Raw genomic sequence first — 21,091 nt, 5'->3', positions numbered from 1 at the left:
GCGTGAAAAGGTCCCAAATTGTCAGAGGCTAAGATTCCGTGCCAAATTTCACCTGGACCTTTGGCCATGGTAAACTGGAATCCTGACAGAAATGTTCAAGTAAGATCAACCACTCTCAGTTTTTTACGTGTTCGTATTTGTACAACAGAAAGCTGTAAAATTTAGTTCACACCCTTGAAGAGGTTTCCTTGTAAGCTTTTTGATTGGTCAAATAAAAGAAAGGTGTTACCAGCATTTTTGACCATATTGGTATTTTGAAATAGCATCTCAATTAGTTGAACAATTAATAACGTGTTTGTTTTTATTTAGATTATATTTATTTAACTCCGTCTAAAGAAAGTATCCACTTTCTTTCTCGTCTGTGATGAAATCTAAACTAGTTTCAGCTAGTCTGGTTGTGCAGGTCCTCAGCTGAATAATTTTTGTGCTGGTTTTGTGTTTGCCATGACTCATATTTATTTGTTTTTTCTCTTCCAATTTGCAGGTTCTCAATTGCCTTGTTTCCACGGTTCCAGCACAATTCGGAACTTGAAGGAACGTTTCCACATGAACATGACGGAGGAGCAACTCCAGGTTCTGGTGGAGCAGATGGTAGATGGGAGCATGCGATCTATCACCACCAAACTTTACGACGGTTTCCAGTATTTGACCAATGGCATCATGTGATCTGAGCATGTATCTCAAGGAATGACCATACCCCCACTTCTGGCAAGGGGGAAGAGTGGATCAGATAGTTACTGTATCTGTTTAGCTGGACACCAGCGGCTGGAGGAACAGAGACGGGAGGCGTACTCAGCCCTTGTGTAAAGAATCATGGTTTAAACACGAACATGTCTTACAGAGGGTGGGCACTAAGCTGTCTTGCACCTCTCTAGGATCACTGAATATTCACAAGCTTCAGAGACCACTATTCAGACAAAAACCCCAATTCAGTATTTCTATTCAAATCATCAGTGTTCAGCGGGTTTTTCAAATTTTTCATTGTCCCTTGCACACTTTTTATTTTTATTTTTTTCCCCCTCTTATATCCTTGTTCTTTATGCACAGTAATCATTTTTTTGGTTGTACAAAAAGACTTCTGTCTGTACATGTGTTCTAAATGTCTAGATATGGCCTTTAGCAGAGGGTGGAAGGAGGACGTGTCCCACTGTCTATAGCTGTCTACTTGGCCCCACTGTCCTTTCATGCTGCTATAGGGAGAATTAATCTCTTATCAGTTCCTATTCTGAGAACAATCTGTAGTTGCATTATCTGTGTGTTTATGTAAAACACTTCGACATTGGCTGTGTTTTCCTAAAGAAGCAACGCTTTGAGTTGTTGTATCTTCCCCCCCCCCCCCCCCGTTCTTATTGTTGATTATGGAAAACCAAATTGATTGACCAATCACTAGGGTCATATTGATGACAAAGCAAAGCTTACATCACTTCTGAGAAAACTCATTCCCTCCCCATTGTAATTACTAGCATTTTCTTTCCTTTTTTTTCTGTATTTGAAAAACTCTAATGTTTTCGTATTTAATGCTTTTATGAGAAACATAATAATTGATCCATCCATGTTTTTTTTTTTTTTTTTTTATATAACCATTTTCCCATATTTTCTTGTCGGAATATTCTTTCACTTTCCCCAATCTCCACGAACCGTGAAAAGTGATAAAGGGTTATGTTTCTGTATAGAGTCCTGGCTATTTTAGGGGGGCCAGCGGGAATCACTGACACTATTACATGTCTTGATAATCTGTTGCAGAGCAACAAAATGCCATCCAAATTTTAGTACTCCTTGATAGCAAACAACCCTCCCCTAGCCCCCAGAGGAGGTAAACTGGGGAACATTGCTTAAAGGGGGAGAAGTATTGTTTGTTTAGGGGGATGGGGGGGCTTTTTAGCAGACAGAGAAGTCTTGAATGCTTTCATGTGTACTTTGTATTAAAATAAGATAATCCAATTGTTCTAGTGTTTCTCTGTCTTGTCCTTGAAGTGTGTTCTATACAGTAAAATTACACAAAATGATGATGGCATTTTAACTAAAAGCCAAGAGAAGTGTGTTATGGGGTACTTCCCAGAGTATGGCTGTCAGGACTTAAGGTTGCTGAAAAACTGTCAACTGCTGGGATTGCTTGGTAGGTGTCTGGTATTGGCTATCTTTAGATAGTTAGTGGTTGGCTGTCAGCTATTATTTGTTAGAATCCATAATAATAATATAATTTTAGTACATACATGTTGACAGTGTGGCTGTTCCCGGTCACCAAGCAGTGAGACTGGTACGGCTGTTCTCATATAACCCTGATGGGATACAGGGCATGCTACGGGCAAAACAATGTGTGTGTGTATATATCTTAAAGGGTAACAATAACAAGTTGCAAAGTAATGATAAATGGCAAATAAAATAAAATCCCTTTAAATCCTTACCAAACTGCTCCAGTGTCTCCTGTAGGGGTACCAACTGTGAAGTCTTGTGAGGATGCTAAATATCGTCCCCTTAATACCAGGGTTTTTTTTTTTATGCCATCTCATTCTGTCTGCTTCACATAACGGGCAGTTTCTGATCCTATCCAGAAGGCAAGTGATATAGAAAGTGTACACAAACAAGTAGCAGTATGGCTCTAAGAATATGATATTACAAAATAAATACAAATATTTTAGAAAGCAGCACTATATAATGTGAAAAAAGCTCAAATCACATATACCAACATAAACCAAACAAAGTGTGCTGTGTCTTTAAGACTTTAAATAAATACCTTATATTAAAAATGTGATTTGCATAAAATGCAAAACAATTGGTGTAATAACGTTCTTTTTACCCAAAGTGCACTGTGCTAAAACACACTAAAATGTGATATTGTGCAAAAATATAAATATTATACAACCGCAAAAATAGTGGTATAAACACCTTATTCTATTTCACTCACTGAGGAGTATCCAACTTTGCTTGTCACACGGTTGCAATATGATAGCTCAATAATAAGAGAAAAAGGAAAAGCAAATAGGGCAATATGTATTGTACAAAAGGAATGGGTAAAATAGACAGAAAATCTCACTAGTGTAGAGCAGTAAAGTCTGCTCTGAACTGTAATGGTATCTTTTGCAAGTATGGAGACTTGAAGCTGTGGTGAAGGCAAACCATGCTTTATTCACAAACAGGATAAAATCAGCTTCCAGGCAGGTAAGTCCCTTTTACTCTTCCCTCTCCTCTGTTATAGGTATTCTCCACTCCTTGGGTCGAATGCTGGCTTCACAAGACTCAGAGGGCTAGATTCGTACCACACTTCTTCCAGGAAGCGGGACTTCTGGCCGTGGAGCGTAATGACGTCAGAGCGTGATGTGTTTCGCCGATGCTCTCTGGTTCATCAGATCCACCCTTACTTCGACCACAGTCTCAATTTAAGTCCAATAAGTTTGTCATGTAACCTGATCATCACCCGCCGCTGCCCAGCATCTGTGTCCCTAGTGGGGTTACCGCAGATTACAGTGTGCACCTGTGAGAAGTAAATGGTGGCGGAGGAGGGGAACAGTGGGAACCCACTGAGGCATATCATCTCAAGGGACCCTCACCTGACCTACTCATACTCTGTCTTTGTATGTCTGCCGTGGTTCCCAGATCTTGGAAAATGAGGGAAGTGTGTTTCGCACCGTAGCTGTCAGCTGGTCCATGAAGTGATTCTCATCTATCTTAGCGGACACCTCCCTGAATCTCCTCTACAGTCTCTTTTTCTTTAAACAGGGATGAGTTGAGTCTCCAGGACCAGTGAGGCCTGGCTAGAAAGCTTTTGATAGTGAGCGTGATATCGGCATGGTCCAACCAGGATCACCAAGTGTGTCATCCGTTGCAAATTTAGGAATAGGTTTATACAGGAGTACGTTCCATGGGGGGGCCCTAAAGAAAGTGTAATCTCTCTCATCCGGGTGTAATGTCCAATAAGTAACAAGACTCCACAAAGTGACGCAAGAGTTGGTCTTTGCCTCCTGTGAGAGCATTTGTCTCCCTGGTTCGTGCTCCTGTTGGCTGCTGGGCACAAGATTGCATTGCAGTCCCCTCCTACTATAAGCAGTTCGCTGCTAAGAGGTCGCACCAAGTTCACTAAATCCTCCCACAAGTTCTTGTCTACTGTGTTCACTCTGAGGTTTCTTTTAGTTTCCAGTAAATTAAAAAAAAAAAAAAACTGTATGGATACATGCAACTCTGAGGCAAGTCAACGAAGGTCTATGCATGCATGTGTGTCACTGTGTAGGTGTTGCAATGTGTAGGACTAGTGGAATGTAGGGGAAAAGGCCAAACATTTGATGCCTTCAGCCAATGAGCTAGCCATAGTTCAGGAGAGCTAATGGAACCATCTGCTTAGGAGTTTCAGTCTCTCCATGGGAAATGAGACAGTGAGCAGGGGCATTGTGAATCGTTCACTCACCCATTGGCTTTCAGGATTTGCAAATCACATCCGTATGCGAAAGCATAGGTAAAAGTATTCAATAGACAAACTTGGATAATTTTTTTTAAAATACGCTATTTTTGCCTAATTTTCAATTGGATTTAATTTGCGAAAATGTTAGTGAATACGTTTAGTAAATAACCCAGTCTGTAATTTTGACTGGTTCTTTAATGTTCTGCAACACGGTGGACATTTCTGACACTGATATGTTTGGAAATCAAACAGTTGACGTTCGGGATGTTCTGTAAAATAGTCCTTCATGCTGTTAGGAACAGGTGAATCTTATGGAACCGCATCCTTCAAGGAATCAAGTCGAGACGTTCGGGATGTTCTGTAAAATAGTCCTTCATGCTGTTAGGAAACCAGGTGAATATTGGGACTATAGAAGGGCATGACATGTTTTCATTTTTACCAGTGCTGTCTCTTGGGTAGATACCAGCTGCAGGCAACATCTACGCCATTCTGCAGAGCTCCCCCCTATATGTCCTTCTCCACTCTAGCTACACAGGCTGCCTCTTGGAACCCCATTTTAGAATGGAAGGGTTATGATGTGATGACTCTGCTCCCTTCCACTCATATAGGGGCTCAGAAAGTGGCATGGTAAGTTTTATACACACTGGTGTAGATAGAGAAGTCTGTGTGTTTGTGTTGTGAGATGTTCTTGGGAGGGTTATAGCTTGGAGGAGACATCCTGTAGAAAGATGTGGCTTGTAAGGGGGACATATTAACCCCTTAAGGACCAAACTTCAGGAATAAAAGGGAATCATGACATGTCACACATGTCATGTGAACTTAAGGGGTTAGGAAGAGATGTTGCCTTGGGTTCAGACATAGAGGAGGAATTACGTCAGGGAGAAATAAATGTGATTTTTGCTGATGGATATGAATTGAGGAAATACAGTTTGAGATGAATAAATCTGGAATAATTAAGTGGGTTATGTATAAAAAGTATATCACTTGCTTTCAGATATGCACCAGTTTGTGCACACACGCCATTTACTTATGTAAAAAACTATCATGGTTATTTAATAAAGTGGCCATGTCACTGTTTGGGAACTTTGCGTGATTTGCAGAGACTCCCCAACAGTGACATTACCACTGGGTGGCAGGAAAAGTTTAATTTTACTTACCTGAACCTGTCCCTCATGGATGCCGCCATCTTCCGGTTTGTCCTCTTTTGCTCCTGGCACTTCAACTACCAGGAGCCAATATCACTGCTAGAAGCGCCATTTTCCATAGCAACCACAGCGCATGGGGTGAGAACAGAGGGACCCCGGTGGGGAAAGCCGAGGCATTGACTGACAGCTGGGAGAAAAAACTATTTTTAAATGTTTTTTTTTCTCGTAATCAATACATCTGCTTGCAAAACCGTTAGCACAATGTATAGATACAATCTTGTGCTCAATTTAATGAGCATACATTTTTGGAGTATGACAGGTGTCCTCCGTAAATAACCATGTGTGACTACCTCCCTGTTTACTTCAGGGAGATCATGCCAAACTAATCTTATTGATTTTTTTGATTGGGTAACTAAAATTATAGATCAGGGTGGTGCAGTAGACATTGCTTACCTCGATTTCAGTAAGGCTTTTGACACTGTTGCACATAGAAGGCTTATCAACAAACTACAATCTTTGAGTTTGGATTCCAATATTGTTGAATGGGTAAGGCAGTGGCTGAGTGACAGGCAACAGAGGGTTGTAGTCAATGGAGTATATTCGAAGCTTGGGCTTGTCACCAGTGGGGTACCTCAGGGATCTGTACTTGGACCCATTCTCTTTAATATTTTTATTAGTGATATTGCAGAAGGTCTTGATGGTAAGGTATGTCTTTTTGCTGTTGATACTAAGATATGTAACAGGGTTGATGTTCCAGGAGGGATAAGCCAAATGGAAAATGATTTAGGTAGACTAGAAAAATGGTCAGAGTTGTGGCAACTGACATTTAATGTGGATAAGTGCAAGATAATGCATCTTGGACGTAAAAACCCAAGGGCAGAGTACAGAATATTTGATAGAGTCCTAACCTCAACATCTGAGGAAAGGGATTTAGGGGTGATTATTTCTGATGACTTAAAGGTAGGCAGACAATGTAATAGAGCAGCAGGAAATGCTAGCAGAATGCTTGGTTGTATAGGGAGAGGTATTAGCAGTAGAAAGAGGGAAGTGCTCATGCCATTGTACAGAACACTGGTGAGACCTCACTTGGAGTACTGTACACAGTACTGGAGACCCTATCTTCAGAAGGATATTGATACCTTAGAGAGAGTTCAAAGAAGGGCTACTAAACTGGTTCATGGATTGCAGGATAAAACTTACCAGGAAAGGTTAAAGGATCTTAACATGTATAGCATGGAGGAAAGACGAGACAGGGGGGATATGATAGAAACATTTAAATACATAAAGGGAATCAACACAGTAAAGGAGGAGACTATATTTAAAAGAAGAAAAACTACCACAACAAGAGGACATAGTCTTAAATTAGAGGGACAAAGGTTTAAAAATAATATCAGGAAGTATTACTTTACTGAGAGGGTAGTGGATGCATGGAATAGCCTTCCAGCTGAAGTGGTAGAGGTTAACACAGTAAAGGAGTTTAAGCATGCGTGGGATAGGCATAAGGCTATCCTAACTATAAGATAAGGCCAGGGACTAATGAAAGTATTTAGAAAACTGGGCAGACTAGATGGGCCGAATGGTTCTTATCTGCCGTCACATTCTATGTTTCTATGTTTCTATGTTACCTGCATAGAATGGAGATTTTTCTGTACTGCGCCCAATTGATCTGTCTTTTCTGACACTTATTATTCCCATTTTCTTTTTTTTATATCCTTTTTTCCCACTTTATTTTACCACTGACTACACTCATCATATAAGACAAATTATTAATATGACTAAGGAAAAAATAAATGATCAATTTGCAATTTTAAGGATCATTTATTCTTAAAATAAAAGGAAAGAACGCGAAAGCTGGTTACCTGTCACAGAAAATCCACCACTCAGATAATAGTGGAAATATTTCTTGGAAAAAGGTGCACGTTTTCTCTCTTTGTATACATTAGAAGTGACAAATTTGCATGGTCTGCCTACAGGGGGATTTCAGTACGCCTGGTTACCCACTATATGGTTGCGTCCATCTCTAGCTATGAGTAGAGCGGACTCGCCACTTTCCCAGGAGATCCTGAGCATTATGTTGGAGGGTCAGCTCCGTTGCCTGCTTACCTGTGTCTTCCAATCCGATTTAAAGTTTGAAGTTTGAATTTCAGTAAATAACCCTGTTAATGAATGCCAACCAAAAAGTGTAAATGCTGGGAATGCAAAGTGAATTATAAAATGTAAGCCAATATAGCTGAACTGGAAGCAGAGCTGACTTAGATTTATTACATAAAACTGTAATGCACTTAAAATGTCCAACAATTCATATTTCTGTAAAGATGACCTTTGTGCAGTTAGCAGTTTCCCCACCAGGTGGCGCTGTCACCCCTCAGCGTACAGCTCACCTGGAGGATCCGCCCAGGTACAGGGAGACTCAGGAGAGTGTGAGTGTGCAAGGGAAACTTCCGACCTCTGAGTGTACAGGGAGCTGAAGGAATGTGAGTGAGAGTCCCCCCCAGCAAATTTAGTGTGTGGGTCACCTGAGAAGGACACAGGGAGCAGCAAAAATGGTGAGACCCCCCTTAAATCCTGTCTTTAACCCCATCCCCCCACTCTTCCATTTACTAAACTCTCACAACCCAAAGGTGTGACTGCCAGGTATTTGCAGTTTCTGATAACATGGTGGAACTGCTTAATTGGAGGTTAGCTTGATTATCCTGAATTAATGGAATGTTATGGTATACTGGGAGTCATTGGATTTGGAGTATCAATATGTAGCAGGGCCCAGAATATACTATCCCTAAAAATGTACATGTAATTCTGTATAAATGTGTATTTTAACCGATCTGTGTATTAGCTGACATTATTGGCTGTCCTATATAGGTACACTCAGCGCTATACGTAATATTCAGTTATTAATCAAGGGTAACATGTAGCACTGTGTATAAAATAGAACATTGCATAAAATATACACTAAAAGGTAGAACTGTGGCACTATGTATATGTGTTAGTATGTAACTGTATAGCTATAGTCATTTCATTCAATACATAGATTTTGCATTTGTTATTCATAATGTGTGTGTATAAGGCGTACAATTCCCCCTAGCCCCTGACCAGTACAAATTCATCCCAGGCAAGTAGAAAGCCACCCAGGTTTGAAGTGGCAAGCAAATTTTAAGATGTGGCTAGTAGCGTAGGACATTACTTTCTCAGCCCTGTATTTAATATAGCAATGTATGTACCTGTAGGTGAGAATTTGTCGTTTCATTTTGTGCCGAGACTTTGAGGAAGTGATAATCTCTGCTCACTGTATGGTGTATATAACTGCATATGTCACAGTAGCCATTAACTTGCCCTTAGAAGTAGGACTTTATAGCCCTGACTGCAGGTTGGGGCCGAAGTTAATTTGGTGAGAACGCCATCCCCTAAATTATCCCAAAGAGTAAATCCTTTATTATGAGTGTATAGCTATAGATTTGGGGACTTTGTCATGACTGTGATTATTGCAGCTGCCCCCAGCAGAGGCGGTAATCGTGCATTGGATTGTGTGCCCTCAGCTGGTTAGATATGGGAAGAATTAGTGAGCTCATTATTGAGCTTACCCTCCCCCTGTTACACACCCACAGCTCTGTCCCAAGTCACCCCCCATACATAGCAGGAGTTCTCAAACTGGTCAGTCCGCTATCAGTAACCAATGGGGGTTTTGGTGATATGGAATACAAACAGCCCTTTCACAAAGTGAAACGCCTCCCAGTCCTGTTATAATGTAAATACGACTACATGCAGAGACAGGGGTTTAATACAGGCATCACAAGGGCCTTTGCAACACAGAGAAAAGAAGACGCTATGACTTGAGTAACAATGTGATTTCACAAACTGCGGGGTGGCAATGACCAACGCTTTACAGTATATAATTATGTTAATCCTGTCTCTGCTTGTTGTACATACTGCTAGGCTGGCCTATAATAGGGTGGTAAATACCAGCAAAGGCAGTCATCTAGAAGGGGTAGTAGCTACATGGCATTGCCTTCCAGTAGAAACCTTTAAAACGATCAGTGTTGTAGAAGGGGTAGTTGCTACATGGCATTGCCTTCCAGTAGAAGCAGTAACAGCTATCAGTGATATGGAAGGGGTAGTAGCTATATGGCATTGCCTTCCAGTAGAAGCAGTAACAGCTATCAGTGATATGGAAGGGGTAGTAGCTATATGGCATTGCCTTCCAGTAGAAGCAGTAACAGCTATCAGTGATATGGAAGGGGTAGTAGCTATATGGCATTGCCTTCCAGTAGAAGCAGTAAAAGCTATCAGTGATATAGAAGGGATAGTAGCTACATGGGATTGCCTTCCAGTAGAAGCAGTAACAGCTATCAGTGATATGGAAGGGGTAGTAGCTACATGGGATTGCCTTCCAGTAGAAGCACAGTTAGATATTGTTTGGGGGGTGTATGACATAGTACAGCAACTCTCTGACTCAGATGCACAGTAGGGTGTTCATAATGACCTTTAATTTTACCGACTAAAACTGATTTTGACCCATGGGGGGCCTGAGTCAGCACCAGATGTAATAATAAGGAGCCGTGTGTAGGACTGTGGGACGAGACTTTCCTGGGGACCAGTTATCAGTGTGACAGTATTAGGAGTATCACCATGGTGGGCCAGTAGGATTTTGGTTATGGTTTGATTGCTCTTAGAATTTGATTTACTTATTGTTATACCATAATCATTAGGAGCAACTCAGAGACTCCGATGAGGATGGCATTCACAGGTTATGCTATAATCTGAACTCATTCGCTCTGAATGGAACCATCATTGAGTTATTCCTGAATTGGAGACATATAGCTTAGCACTCCACGAAAATGCCAAATATAATCATAATAATAAGACCTGCTGGCTATGGAATAACTTGTAAACAAAGCAAAAAAATATCCAACAGGACCTTTTGTAATCTAGGAGGAAACGGCAGAGAGTCCTCCTTTTTTTCTGTAGCCCCTGTGTCGAGCCATTGACTTCCCATTAGACTCGTGCATTCGTTTTTGGACAAATACAAATTCTTCCAGCTTTGGATCAGTTCGTTGATTTGTAATTATCATGAAACAACAAATTACATTAATAACGAACGAAATGAAAAATGGATGGCCGAAAATTAGTCCATGTAGTTTGTTCACTTCTTTAAAAATAGAATTGGTGGGGGGCAGAGCTCCCTGCCGCTCCTTTCCTACCAAGCATCTGGCCAGTTGTATTTGGGGGTACCTTAGTTAATGGGGGGACTGTATGAAGAGTTCCCCATATACTCCTCATACATTTTCGCAGTACAGGGCTATAAAAATGAATCTGACAGCAGCTGAGCTATAGACTGCTCTGTGCCCCTGCATTATCCAGTACTAAGAAGGTGCACTGACTGGCACTTAATTCAAGAAAAGGGATTCAGCCTTTGGTCTCCCCTAGTTATTTAAGGGCTCCACTCCCTTGGCTCCTGTCAGTGTAGAGGTCCCTTTGCTGTGCTCCAGTCTATGTAGGAGACTAGACAAGGCAGACACCTGGCTCAGGTAACATTTCAAGTGTCTGTCTGTAATCCCATTGCTGTAGATAAGATATGTAGTAATGATACACACAGACATTGTGTATAGAGACACATTGTCATGGTGTTAAACTTCAAACTTCAAACGAGTTTAACATACTCTGCCTGGGGTTATTTTGTTTTCCTTAATTGCAAAACACAATGTTTAACAAAAGAGCTTCTCTCCTCGGTTTTCAATTTTATTTTTAGCTTATACTTATGGTGACCTTGTCTCATATTTTAAAAACATACAGATCAGCCGTGTGTTCAAACTCCCACTACTCTTGGACATCAGCAATGGCTATAGTATCAGGCAAAATCACTTACCAGTGCTCTACCTAATTCCCTATGCTATTTTTTTTAAAAAAATTTAATCCTATTTCAACGTAATTAAAGGGAAATTATAATGCTAGGAATACAAATTGCCCCCCACCTTATGGCACTGAGAGGGTTAAATACAATTTGTCACTTACCTGATTCCCTTGGTGCTGGGTCATACTTCGCCTCTGCTCCTCCACCGGGGTGGGCCACGTGCGCGGTGAGCGCAGAGATCGAATTAGGACTACCCCATAGGAAAGCATTGAATCAATGCTTTCCTGTGGGGTTTTAGCAGATGCTGGATGTGCTCGTGCAAAAGTCGCCTAACCACCAGGAAGTGCCTATAGTGGCTGTCTGGTAAATAGTAACTGGGGGTGGAGTTAACCCTGCAATGTAATTATTGGGGTTTCTCAATAACTGCAATATTTGCATTAGCAGGGTTAAATTGACAAGGTCACTGCACCCAGATCACTTCAATGAGATGAAGTGGTGTGGGTGCCTATAGTGTCTCTTTGAAGTGTAAGCTCACCTGCCCTGTCAAGGCAAGCTTTTTAGGTGAGTCTTACACGATCAATTAAACTTGCCCTTTTTAAGAAAACTGCTAAATCTTCTAATGATGCACTCAGCACATGAGGTGCGTGCCAGCACTTTAACATCGAACATCGCCCGCATTTTACTTATGACGTTGCAGAGTAATGTCTACTGTAGAACCAAATGACTATCAGTGTAGAACAATCCATGATTAAATGGAGGTGGTGGAATATGGCTCCTTACATATAAATGGCTCCATCATTTAACTTTATGTTGTATATAAGCAATATCCGCAATAAATAAATAAATTCTGATTTACAAAGAATAATAGAGAAATCGTGCCATCAGATTGTTGAGAGATATTTTTTTTTTTGCTGTTCAAACCAAACAGTTCAGTCAAGGAGATTGCAAAGCATTGTGGGTATTCCCACATCTTGTCCTGTCTTGTCTATACTCGTGTGAAGTATTCCTGGAGGGAGTGTTGGGTGGGCGAAGGTTGTTTGCTTGGATGAGCTCTGTAATGTAACTGAATTGCACCGAAGCAATCTTTCTCCGACCCATGCCTTTCATTCCTGTCCTATAATTATTATCTATATAGCGCCAACATATTCCGCAGCGTTGTACAATTCTAAAATGGGGATATTGGACAGTCAGGAAGGTGAGCCTGGTGGCAGCATTCATTACAGACTGATCAATGCTGCAGCCAGGTATCTCGTGCAGTTTCAGGCTGTCCTGCTTGGCTAAGATATACACTCACTAACCTGGGTAATAAGAGAGGGTTTACTGCTAGAAGTGGAGCTGCTTTCTCATCTTTTGATACCGAACGATACCGGGCGCATACAGTAAAACAGGCACATGGTGGTAGATACCACTAAACACGTTGACATACAGGGTAATGGACAAGGTGATACCACTAAACACGTTGGCATACAGGGTAATGGACAAGGTGGTAGATACCACTAAAAACATTGGCATTCAGGGTAACGGACAAGGTGATACCACTAAACACGTTGGCATACAGGGTAATGGACAAGATGGTAGATACCAGCGGATACCTGGACACACAGATGATAAAACAGACACGGGGTGGTGATGCATCCTTTTTCTGCTTTTCCATTCCTTAGAGTTACCCTCTCTTTGTGCCCTGTGCCGCAGCTGTTTTTCATTAGTTTGTTTTTCCTGGACTTTAATATTTGTGCAATAATATGTTCTAAGTTACATTGTCTTCTAACCTGTGTGTAAACATACCTCTATTTTCTCAGTTATTTAGCCTTGCTATGGTCATGGTCACACTGTGTTAGAGAGCAGCCGATACCTGGGTTCTGTGGCCAATTCCAGTTATGAGATCTCAGCATGCCGTATACAGCACATACACCCAGTCATTACAGCCCAAGAGTTTAATGAGGAATCAGGGCGTGTGCTGTGTGGGCTCATCTCACACCCATTTTCCTGTTTATATTCGCCTCTAGGCTGTTATTTTATGACTACCCTTATCCACATTACAGAGTACGGCAATCCATGTTGACCAGGCCGCTGCTCTGCAAATGACATAAAGGGTTAATTCACTAAATCGCAGAGTCGAAGGTGATTTGCTAACATAAAGGTAAGATCTAGATGAAGGATGATATATTCGTGGTATAGAGCAGGGGTAGGCAATATTCGGCACTCCAGATGGACTACACCTGCCATAATTCTCTAACAGACAGAATGCTGCCAAAGCATCAAGGGAAATGTAGTCCAGAACATCTGCAGTGCCAGAGATTACCGACCTCTGGTATAAAGAGATCTGGTGTGAGAATGATTAGATTAGAAACTCCTGCTATCTGTGAGGTCATTTTATTATGGCAGTGCCCCCATTTGATTGGATTTCCAATAACAGCAAGTTTCCCATCTTCGTTCACAGGGCAGTAAGGAGCGGTATCATTGGCAGACGCAAAATGTGCGCCAGAGCGGTGTGGACGATATGGTCCTCCTATCCAAGATCACGGAAGAAGCGATTGTGGACAATCTGAAGAAACGCTATATGGACGATTACATCTTTGTATCCTTATAAGACAGGATTGTAGCTGCAACTGAAGCAACCAGGAACACTTTATAATTAATAATACTTTAACTGCGCAATTCCCACAGCACCCCAGAAAGACCAGTTTGATACATACTATGCAAACTATATAAAGAGACCATTATCTAGGCTCACGTGTTCTGTGTGACGTTAGTCATTTTCCCCCAAAATATTTGTATTTTCAAACAAAACCAATAAGATATATATTTTAATAACAGATGTCACTTTTCCCAAAATTTTGCAATTGTGGATTACAGGTAGCCCATACTCCTGTCCACTACGTCCATCCATGCATTTTAAAACAAGTTACAATTTAATAAAAAAAAAAATGATATGTAAATGAGCCCCTATGTAGAAAGAGAAAGTATATGCTAGAAATTATTTGGTGCTTAGCGCGGGAGGTTAATAATACAAGTAGAAATACTAGAAAAGTATCTTAAAACCTGTGTAACTGTTTTACAAAATTTTGACCCTACTGTAATGTTTTTTGTTTTTTTTTAAAGGGGACGAGAGATGCACATTTTGTTTGTAAACAAATTTCTAAAAATGTGTTTCTTGTCAATCTCTTTTTTTTTTTTTATTGAGGCATAAAGTTATATAGGGTACAGAATAGAAAAAAGGGAGACGATAAAGTGTTGTACATCACGGGTATAATACAGTGCAATTCACATCATCCCTGAGTATCACATAGCCTCATTTTATATTATGGTTGTATAATCATGAAAATAACAGGCTGTTAAACATTGTTGTTAGATCATAACATGCTAGCGTGAGTAGCCTATGAAAAGTGAAACGTGAATATGGTTTAACATGCTATCCTAACCACAGGTTGAGTTGGGTCATGCTGCGTGTGCCGTGGTGTGGTTTGGCTAGGTCAGACTATTACAGATCTCTTATCGCTTATATAATATATCACAGTATGTCAGTGTAATTAGGCGTAAGGAGGCAGTTAGACCTAACTATGACTAAACGCAAATACAAACACACACATGAGAAATAGTTACCATCATATGAATAAAATAAAAATAACATGCTAGCGTGAGTAGCCTATGAAAAGTGAAACGTGAGTATGATTCAACAAGCTATCCTAACCACAGGTTGAGGTAGGTCATGCTGCGGGTGCCGTGGTGTGGTTTGGCTAGGTCAGACTATTACAGATCTCTTATCGCTTATATAATATACCACAGTATGTCAATGTAACTAGGCGTAAGTAGGCAGTTAGACTTAACTATGGCTAAACGCAAATACAAACACAAACATGAGAAATGGTTACCAGCATATGAAAAAATAAAAATAAAGAGCTGGAGGGACATAGTCCGCAAGGGCTGCTTAGATGTGGAATCATGTCGGCAGTCCAGGCCGCCGTGCGGCAACGAGAGTCAGTGGGTGTCAGCCTACACCCGTGGTCGGCTCTGGCAGATCACATACCGATAAGTCCCTCGGGTCCAGTATGATCAGGTGAGGCGTCGTTGGGCTGAGGCTCCCCTGTATGCTCAGATCATGTGGATGGTTGGCTGTGTAAATGTCGTGGTCGGTATGCCCCCCTCCGGTATGCCTCCGGAGTGTTGTGCTGCGGGCCTGGTTCTCAGTGAGTGTCGGGCACCGTTTGGACTCCAGTCTGGTGCCTGGGGCTTGTCTCCGCTGGGTAGAGCCCTGCCGTTCTAGGTGTGGGGGTCCACCCTTGCCCCGGAACCGTGTGGAAGCTGGTGCTCGTGAGCCATGAGCCTGGGGTCCTGTGTGGCCCAGGGTCGCCCTTTTTGGGGTGGTACGGAGGTGTGTAGTCGGTTGCTTGCGTAGTCGCTTCATCACTCTCCGCCAGTATGGCTGGCACCTCTGGGATATACCCAGTGTTGCTCCCGGTCCGGGAGGGGCCTTGACGCGGGGGTTTAGAGTATCCCCTTTCCCCCTACTGCCGACGGCTCTGACCTGCGCGGGTGGGGTCCGGTTCGGTGTCTCGGGCTGTAAGTATGCCTCCAACTTGGCCCAGAAGTGGTCAAAGATTAATGCGATAGAGTCTTTTGTGTGGTCTGCAGTTCCTGCTGTAGCATGCTGTTGCCATCGCTTGTCCGACACTCTCGTGTCAGAGTGATCCGCCATCTTGGTGGCCCCTTGCTCCGCTCCATGTTGGGGGTCTATGGTGTCCGTCGCTTGATGCGGTGCACGGGGTACCCCGTCCGGCGGAGACCGTGATAACCCCCATCGGTCCTCGGGGGGGGGGGGTGAGTGCATATCGCTTGTTCAGTGCGGGAAGCGTCTGGCGGGAAGGTGGCCATCCTACCCCCATGCCTCCGCTAGGCCTCACGTAGCTGCTGCGGTACCCGGTTGAGTTGGGTGTCATGATTGATGTCGGCAGGTCCGTGTTTGTTTCATCCGTTCAAATATCGCACTTGTGGAAATTTCCAGCAGGTAGTTTTTTGTTAATCGTCGATTTTGGGCCCTGCAGCACAGGAGCTCATGCAGTGTGCGACCGTTCAGGTTGCTGGTTGGCTCCGCCCCCTAAAAATGTGTTTCTGTCTCAGATGCCCAGTATCTCCACATCTATTTGTTCTACTTCCTTAATGCCTCTCAGACATACATCGGCCCTGTACTGATTTCTATTAACCCTTTCAAGCAGCTGCCGTATTTTACAGATCGAGAAATTGAGATGTATCAGGGAGCGGTGAGTTAAAAGGATTTATTTGTGGTTATTATTCTTCTTGTCCTGTTAAAACTCAATATTTTTATGGCAGACTTTAGTGGAACATACTAAACATGTTGCACAAGTTGCCGTAAAGAATACTGAGTCCCTGGACTTCCTTTATCTTCTACTTGTGATAATGGGGTGGAGATGTGGTCACCTCTGCACCTTTTCTTTAAGTTTCGAAGATCTATGTTTACAGTGCAGTGCAGTTCTCCTTCTTAATTGTATATAGAGAAACACTGTAATCACTGCAACGGCTTAATCTTATTGAAGTTGTTATAGTGTCTGGAGTCCCCTAGCGCCTTCCTTCCTTCGAGAGGACTAGAAGCACTATAACAATTCACTGAGAAGATCACATGACTTACAAAGACTACTCATTGAGCTGCATTGGGAAGTCTGTGATTGGACACCCACAGACTGTCTGGGCGGGGTTAGAAGGGGAGGGCTGGCAAAGGCAGCAGACAAGAGATCTGCAGGTTTGGCAAGCTTGTTTTATATCCACCCAAAATGAAAAAATACATAATTAAATGCATGCAAGTTTTTAATTGGGGTATATCTACTAAACAGTGATTTTTATTTATTTCCTTTTTGAGTGTCCCTTTAAGTGAAGAGTTTCTTTTTTAAATTTTTTTTTAACCTTTTGTTTTATTTGGCAGGATATGGGAATATTGATTATGATATTGTGCAACCCTGTTGGGTTCTCGTCAAAGTAAAAGTTCAAGTGCTGTTGATTTTGTCTTCTGGTTCTTTTTAGAGTCTTGGGGTCCTTAGTAGTATCTGAGAATTAATTTGAGGATATTGTTATATCACATGAATGGGCAGAGAGGATGATGGGAACTGGATGGTAGTGAGTCACTCTACGCGCTGATCTCTGTCTTGAGGCCGCACCTGATGTGTAGACACACGCAGGAGATATGAGCCTCTCTGACAAGTCACAGCTATGTGTCCCAACAGTTCTAAGGTGAAAGGGGAGTTAGCAACTCAGTGCTGCCACATAGTGGTCAACTTGCAAACCTGCAACAATTTTCCCTGTTGATAAATTGACCGTTTATGAAAGGAACACTCCTCTGTTGAAATACAATTAATAAAAATCACTACGTAGTAATATACCCCTAATGATAACATGTATGTGTTTAATCAAATTGTTTCATAAGAGGTATATTAAAAATCAGCTTGCAAAAGCTGTAGATAGGGGAGGCCATTTTTCCTACCTCCCAACATTTCAAATGGACAAAGAGGGGACTTATTATTTTTTGCGGGTGTGTGGGCCAGGAGCGGGGATGTTCTGGGAAATTTTAGGTGACTTACAAATAACAATTTCTGCAACTAAATGGAATTTAGAACACGAACAAGCAATCTTGTACACTAATTTATTTCAAAACACATTTATTGAAGTTTAAAGACACATTCAATTATTATTGCTGTGAGGCTCTGTTATACACTCAGACACACTAACAATATGGAACTTCTAGAAAAGAGGGAGCATAGGATAGAAAATGGGAACGGTGGGATTTTGGCCCAAAAATAGGGACTGTCCCTCCTAAATAGGTCACTTTGGTGGTATGCCAGACTTTCTGTGACTGTCCAATCAGACTTTCCAATGCTGCTCAATAAGAAGTCTTTGCCCTGAGCCATGCCCTGACTCTCCACCGAGCTAACCAAACCAGGACATAACAAGACCGCTTGTCTGACATATGGGGTGTATCAAAAAGTGCCAATTTCTATTAAAATATGTACTTTATGTAAAAGGGAAACGAAGGGCTCTCTTCAAATATAAAGCCCGAAGCAAGCGAAACTGCTTTCAGTGTTTGGAGCGTCCCTTTAAATTCTAGGTCACAGGATCTGTTTCTGCTCAATATGCATTTCCTTACATATACAGCAAGGTCATACGTAAAGCCCAGCATATGCAGATACTCCCTGTAGCCATCTACACATGCCCTCTCCGTGCATCTCCCGGGTCATACAACACACAGAAGCGTCGGGTTTGGATTGTCTGTAAACAGTACATCGTCTTGTTTTCGTAATGATATACAGATACCTCGTCTCTGTCTCCGCAGGCTCAGTATGAAAACCCACCGCATATCTATGCTTTGGCTGACAACATGTACCGCAATATGCTTATAGATGGGGAGAACCAATGTGTGATTATCAGGTAAGACACATTATATCGCTGCTTATTAGTTTATTATTGTATTACATGAGAAGAGAAAGGGGCTGGACAGGGATTAGAGTGGAATCCTCCCCATTCAAAGTCCCTATACCCCGAAGTAATATTTGTTCATAATAAAGTGGCAAAAAAATGCCCGTATAGAACTTGAATGAAATATAAAGAAAATAATAAATTTTTATTAATCCCTCTTAGGGCGAAAATTAAAAAGAAAATAGGTGAAAAAATCCGTGAAAAGTGTATATAAACAGTAAAAAAATAAGCATATATACAGGAATCGTCTATTGTTAGCTAAGTTCTCCGTGCACCTTTAAGTAGTAGTAGTATCAGGCTACTGAAATGGGTTTCTGAGACAGACAGTGTAAATGTGTATTCACATAGTTTGTAACAATGTCTCAGTGACCACACTCTTGAGAAAGGCGCATCAGCAGCGCCGAAACGCGCGTTGAGTTTTTACCGCGACCACATGGTCTCTATTTAGCTCAGGTAGTCTAGGTATCCTGTGCACTGTAGCTTATAATAGGAGAAGAATAGTTTTGGTTTATCTGATCGTTCTTTAGAAATTGGGACTTAGGATTTCGACTAATATTCAGTTCCTTCCGTCGCCACTTTAGCTTATGTAGCAATTACGCTCAGATTTAAGCATTTAAGCTCACCAGGGAAGCGACGATTTCTTACTGTCAGCTTTTCCACTTTAAGAGACTCTTTCAGTGAGTCTCTTAGAATCCTGTACCGTATACTCCATCTCCTCTCTAAATTAGGGTGAACCTATGAGTATATTTACTGATTCTCTGCTGTATCTATCCTTTGAGGGGACCCGTTATCATTAAATTCTGGAGTGATTATCTTGACGAATTTTAGCCACAGATTAAGGCAAAAGAATAGCTCCTTTGTTCTTCGGTTATACCCTAAATATATGGCAGACAATCAATAACTCTTCTATCTCCCTTTAGGGGTGATATCTATCAGCTTTAACCCTTGAGGGGGATGTCAGTACTGTGATTCACCTTCCGTCTCCTACACACTAAAATAGCTACTGTGGTCACTGAGACATTGTTACAAACTATGTGAATACACATTTACACTGTCTGTCTCAGAAACCCATTTCAGTAGCTTGGTACTACTACTACTTAAAGGTGCACGGAGAACTTAGCTAACAATAGACGACTCCTGTATATATGCTTATTTTTTTACTGTTTATATACACTTTTCACTGATTTTTTCACCTATTTTCTTTTTAATTTTCGCCCTAAGAGGGATTAATAAAAATTTATTATTTTCTTTATATTTCATTCAAGTTCTATACGGGCATTTTTTTGCCACTTTATTATGAACAAATATTACTTCGGGGTATAGGGACTGTGAATGGGGAGGATTCCACTCTAATCCCTGTCCAGCCCCTTTCTCTTCTCATATAATATTTTTAGGGTTATGCCCTTATACCCTGCAACCAAACCAAATAATTCCACTGAATTCAGTTTTCTAACAGCATTGGCATTTGACTTAATCAACAGAGGTTTCTTTTTAAATAAATAATAAACCATAATTATTTGCTACAATTTCGCATTTTGTGATAATGGCGCCACCTCACATAGACACTGCACATTATCAGAGGTTCTGTAATATCCCCCATACACACGGCACGATATCAGAGGTTCTGTAATATCCCCCATACACACTGCACGTTATCAGAGGTTCTGTAATATCCCCCATACACACTGCACGTTATCAGAGGTTCTGTAATATCCCCCCATACACACTGCACATTATCAGAGGTTCTGTAATATCCCCCCATACACACTGCACGTTATCAGAGGTTCTGTAATATCCCCCCATACACACTGCACATTATCAGAGGTTCTGTAATATCCCCCCATACACACTGCATGTTATCAGAGGTTCTGTAATATCCCCCCTTATCAGAGGTTCTGTAATATCCCCCCATACACAATGCACGATATCAGAGATTCTGTAATATCCCCCCATACACACTGCACGATATCAGAGGTTCTGTAATATCCCCCCATACACACTGCACGATATCAGAGATTCTGTAATATCCCCCCATACACACTGCACGTTATCAGAGGTTCTGTAATATCCCCCATACACACTGCACGTTATCAGAGGTTCTATAATATCCCCCCATACACACTGCACGTTATCAGAGATTCTGTAATATCCCCCCATACACACTGCACGTTATCAGAGGTTCTGTAATATCCCCCCATACACACTGCACGATATCGGAGATAATGTAAT

The 21,091-nt window shown here is 41.6% G+C and overlaps 2 protein-coding genes across 3 annotated transcripts in view; both read left to right on the top strand.

Moving 5' to 3' along the window:
* The window catches only part of PI4KB (phosphatidylinositol 4-kinase beta), a 39,763-nt gene extending 37,816 nt beyond the window's left edge, over positions 1–1,947 (top strand). For both annotated transcript variants that reach the window (XM_063440181.1, XM_063440180.1), the window contains one exon: positions 485–1,947. In XM_063440181.1, coding sequence (XP_063296251.1) covers positions 485–666 — 182 coding nt within the window. In that variant the 3' untranslated portion in view covers positions 667–1,947. The remainder of the gene's footprint in view (positions 1–484) is intronic.
* A 5,998-nt stretch (positions 1,948–7,945) lies between these two features.
* LOC134583395 (unconventional myosin-Ie-like) overlaps positions 7,946–21,091 on the top strand; it is a 37,360-nt gene continuing 24,214 nt past the window's right edge. Inside the window, exons 1-4 of the mRNA XM_063440294.1 lie at positions 7,946–7,958; positions 13,824–13,961; positions 16,552–16,641; positions 18,720–18,814. Of these exons, the coding sequence (XP_063296364.1) occupies positions 13,884–13,961; positions 16,552–16,641; positions 18,720–18,814 (263 nt within the window). The 5' untranslated portion in view covers positions 7,946–7,958; positions 13,824–13,883. The remainder of the gene's footprint in view (positions 7,959–13,823; positions 13,962–16,551; positions 16,642–18,719; positions 18,815–21,091) is intronic.

Source organism: Pelobates fuscus, chromosome 13, assembly GCF_036172605.1.
Source record: "Pelobates fuscus isolate aPelFus1 chromosome 13, aPelFus1.pri, whole genome shotgun sequence".
In the NCBI taxonomy this organism is placed as follows: domain Eukaryota; kingdom Metazoa; phylum Chordata; class Amphibia; order Anura; family Pelobatidae; genus Pelobates; species Pelobates fuscus.
Note: the sequence above shows the minus strand (reverse complement) of the source record. Positions and strands in the feature narration are given on the sequence as shown.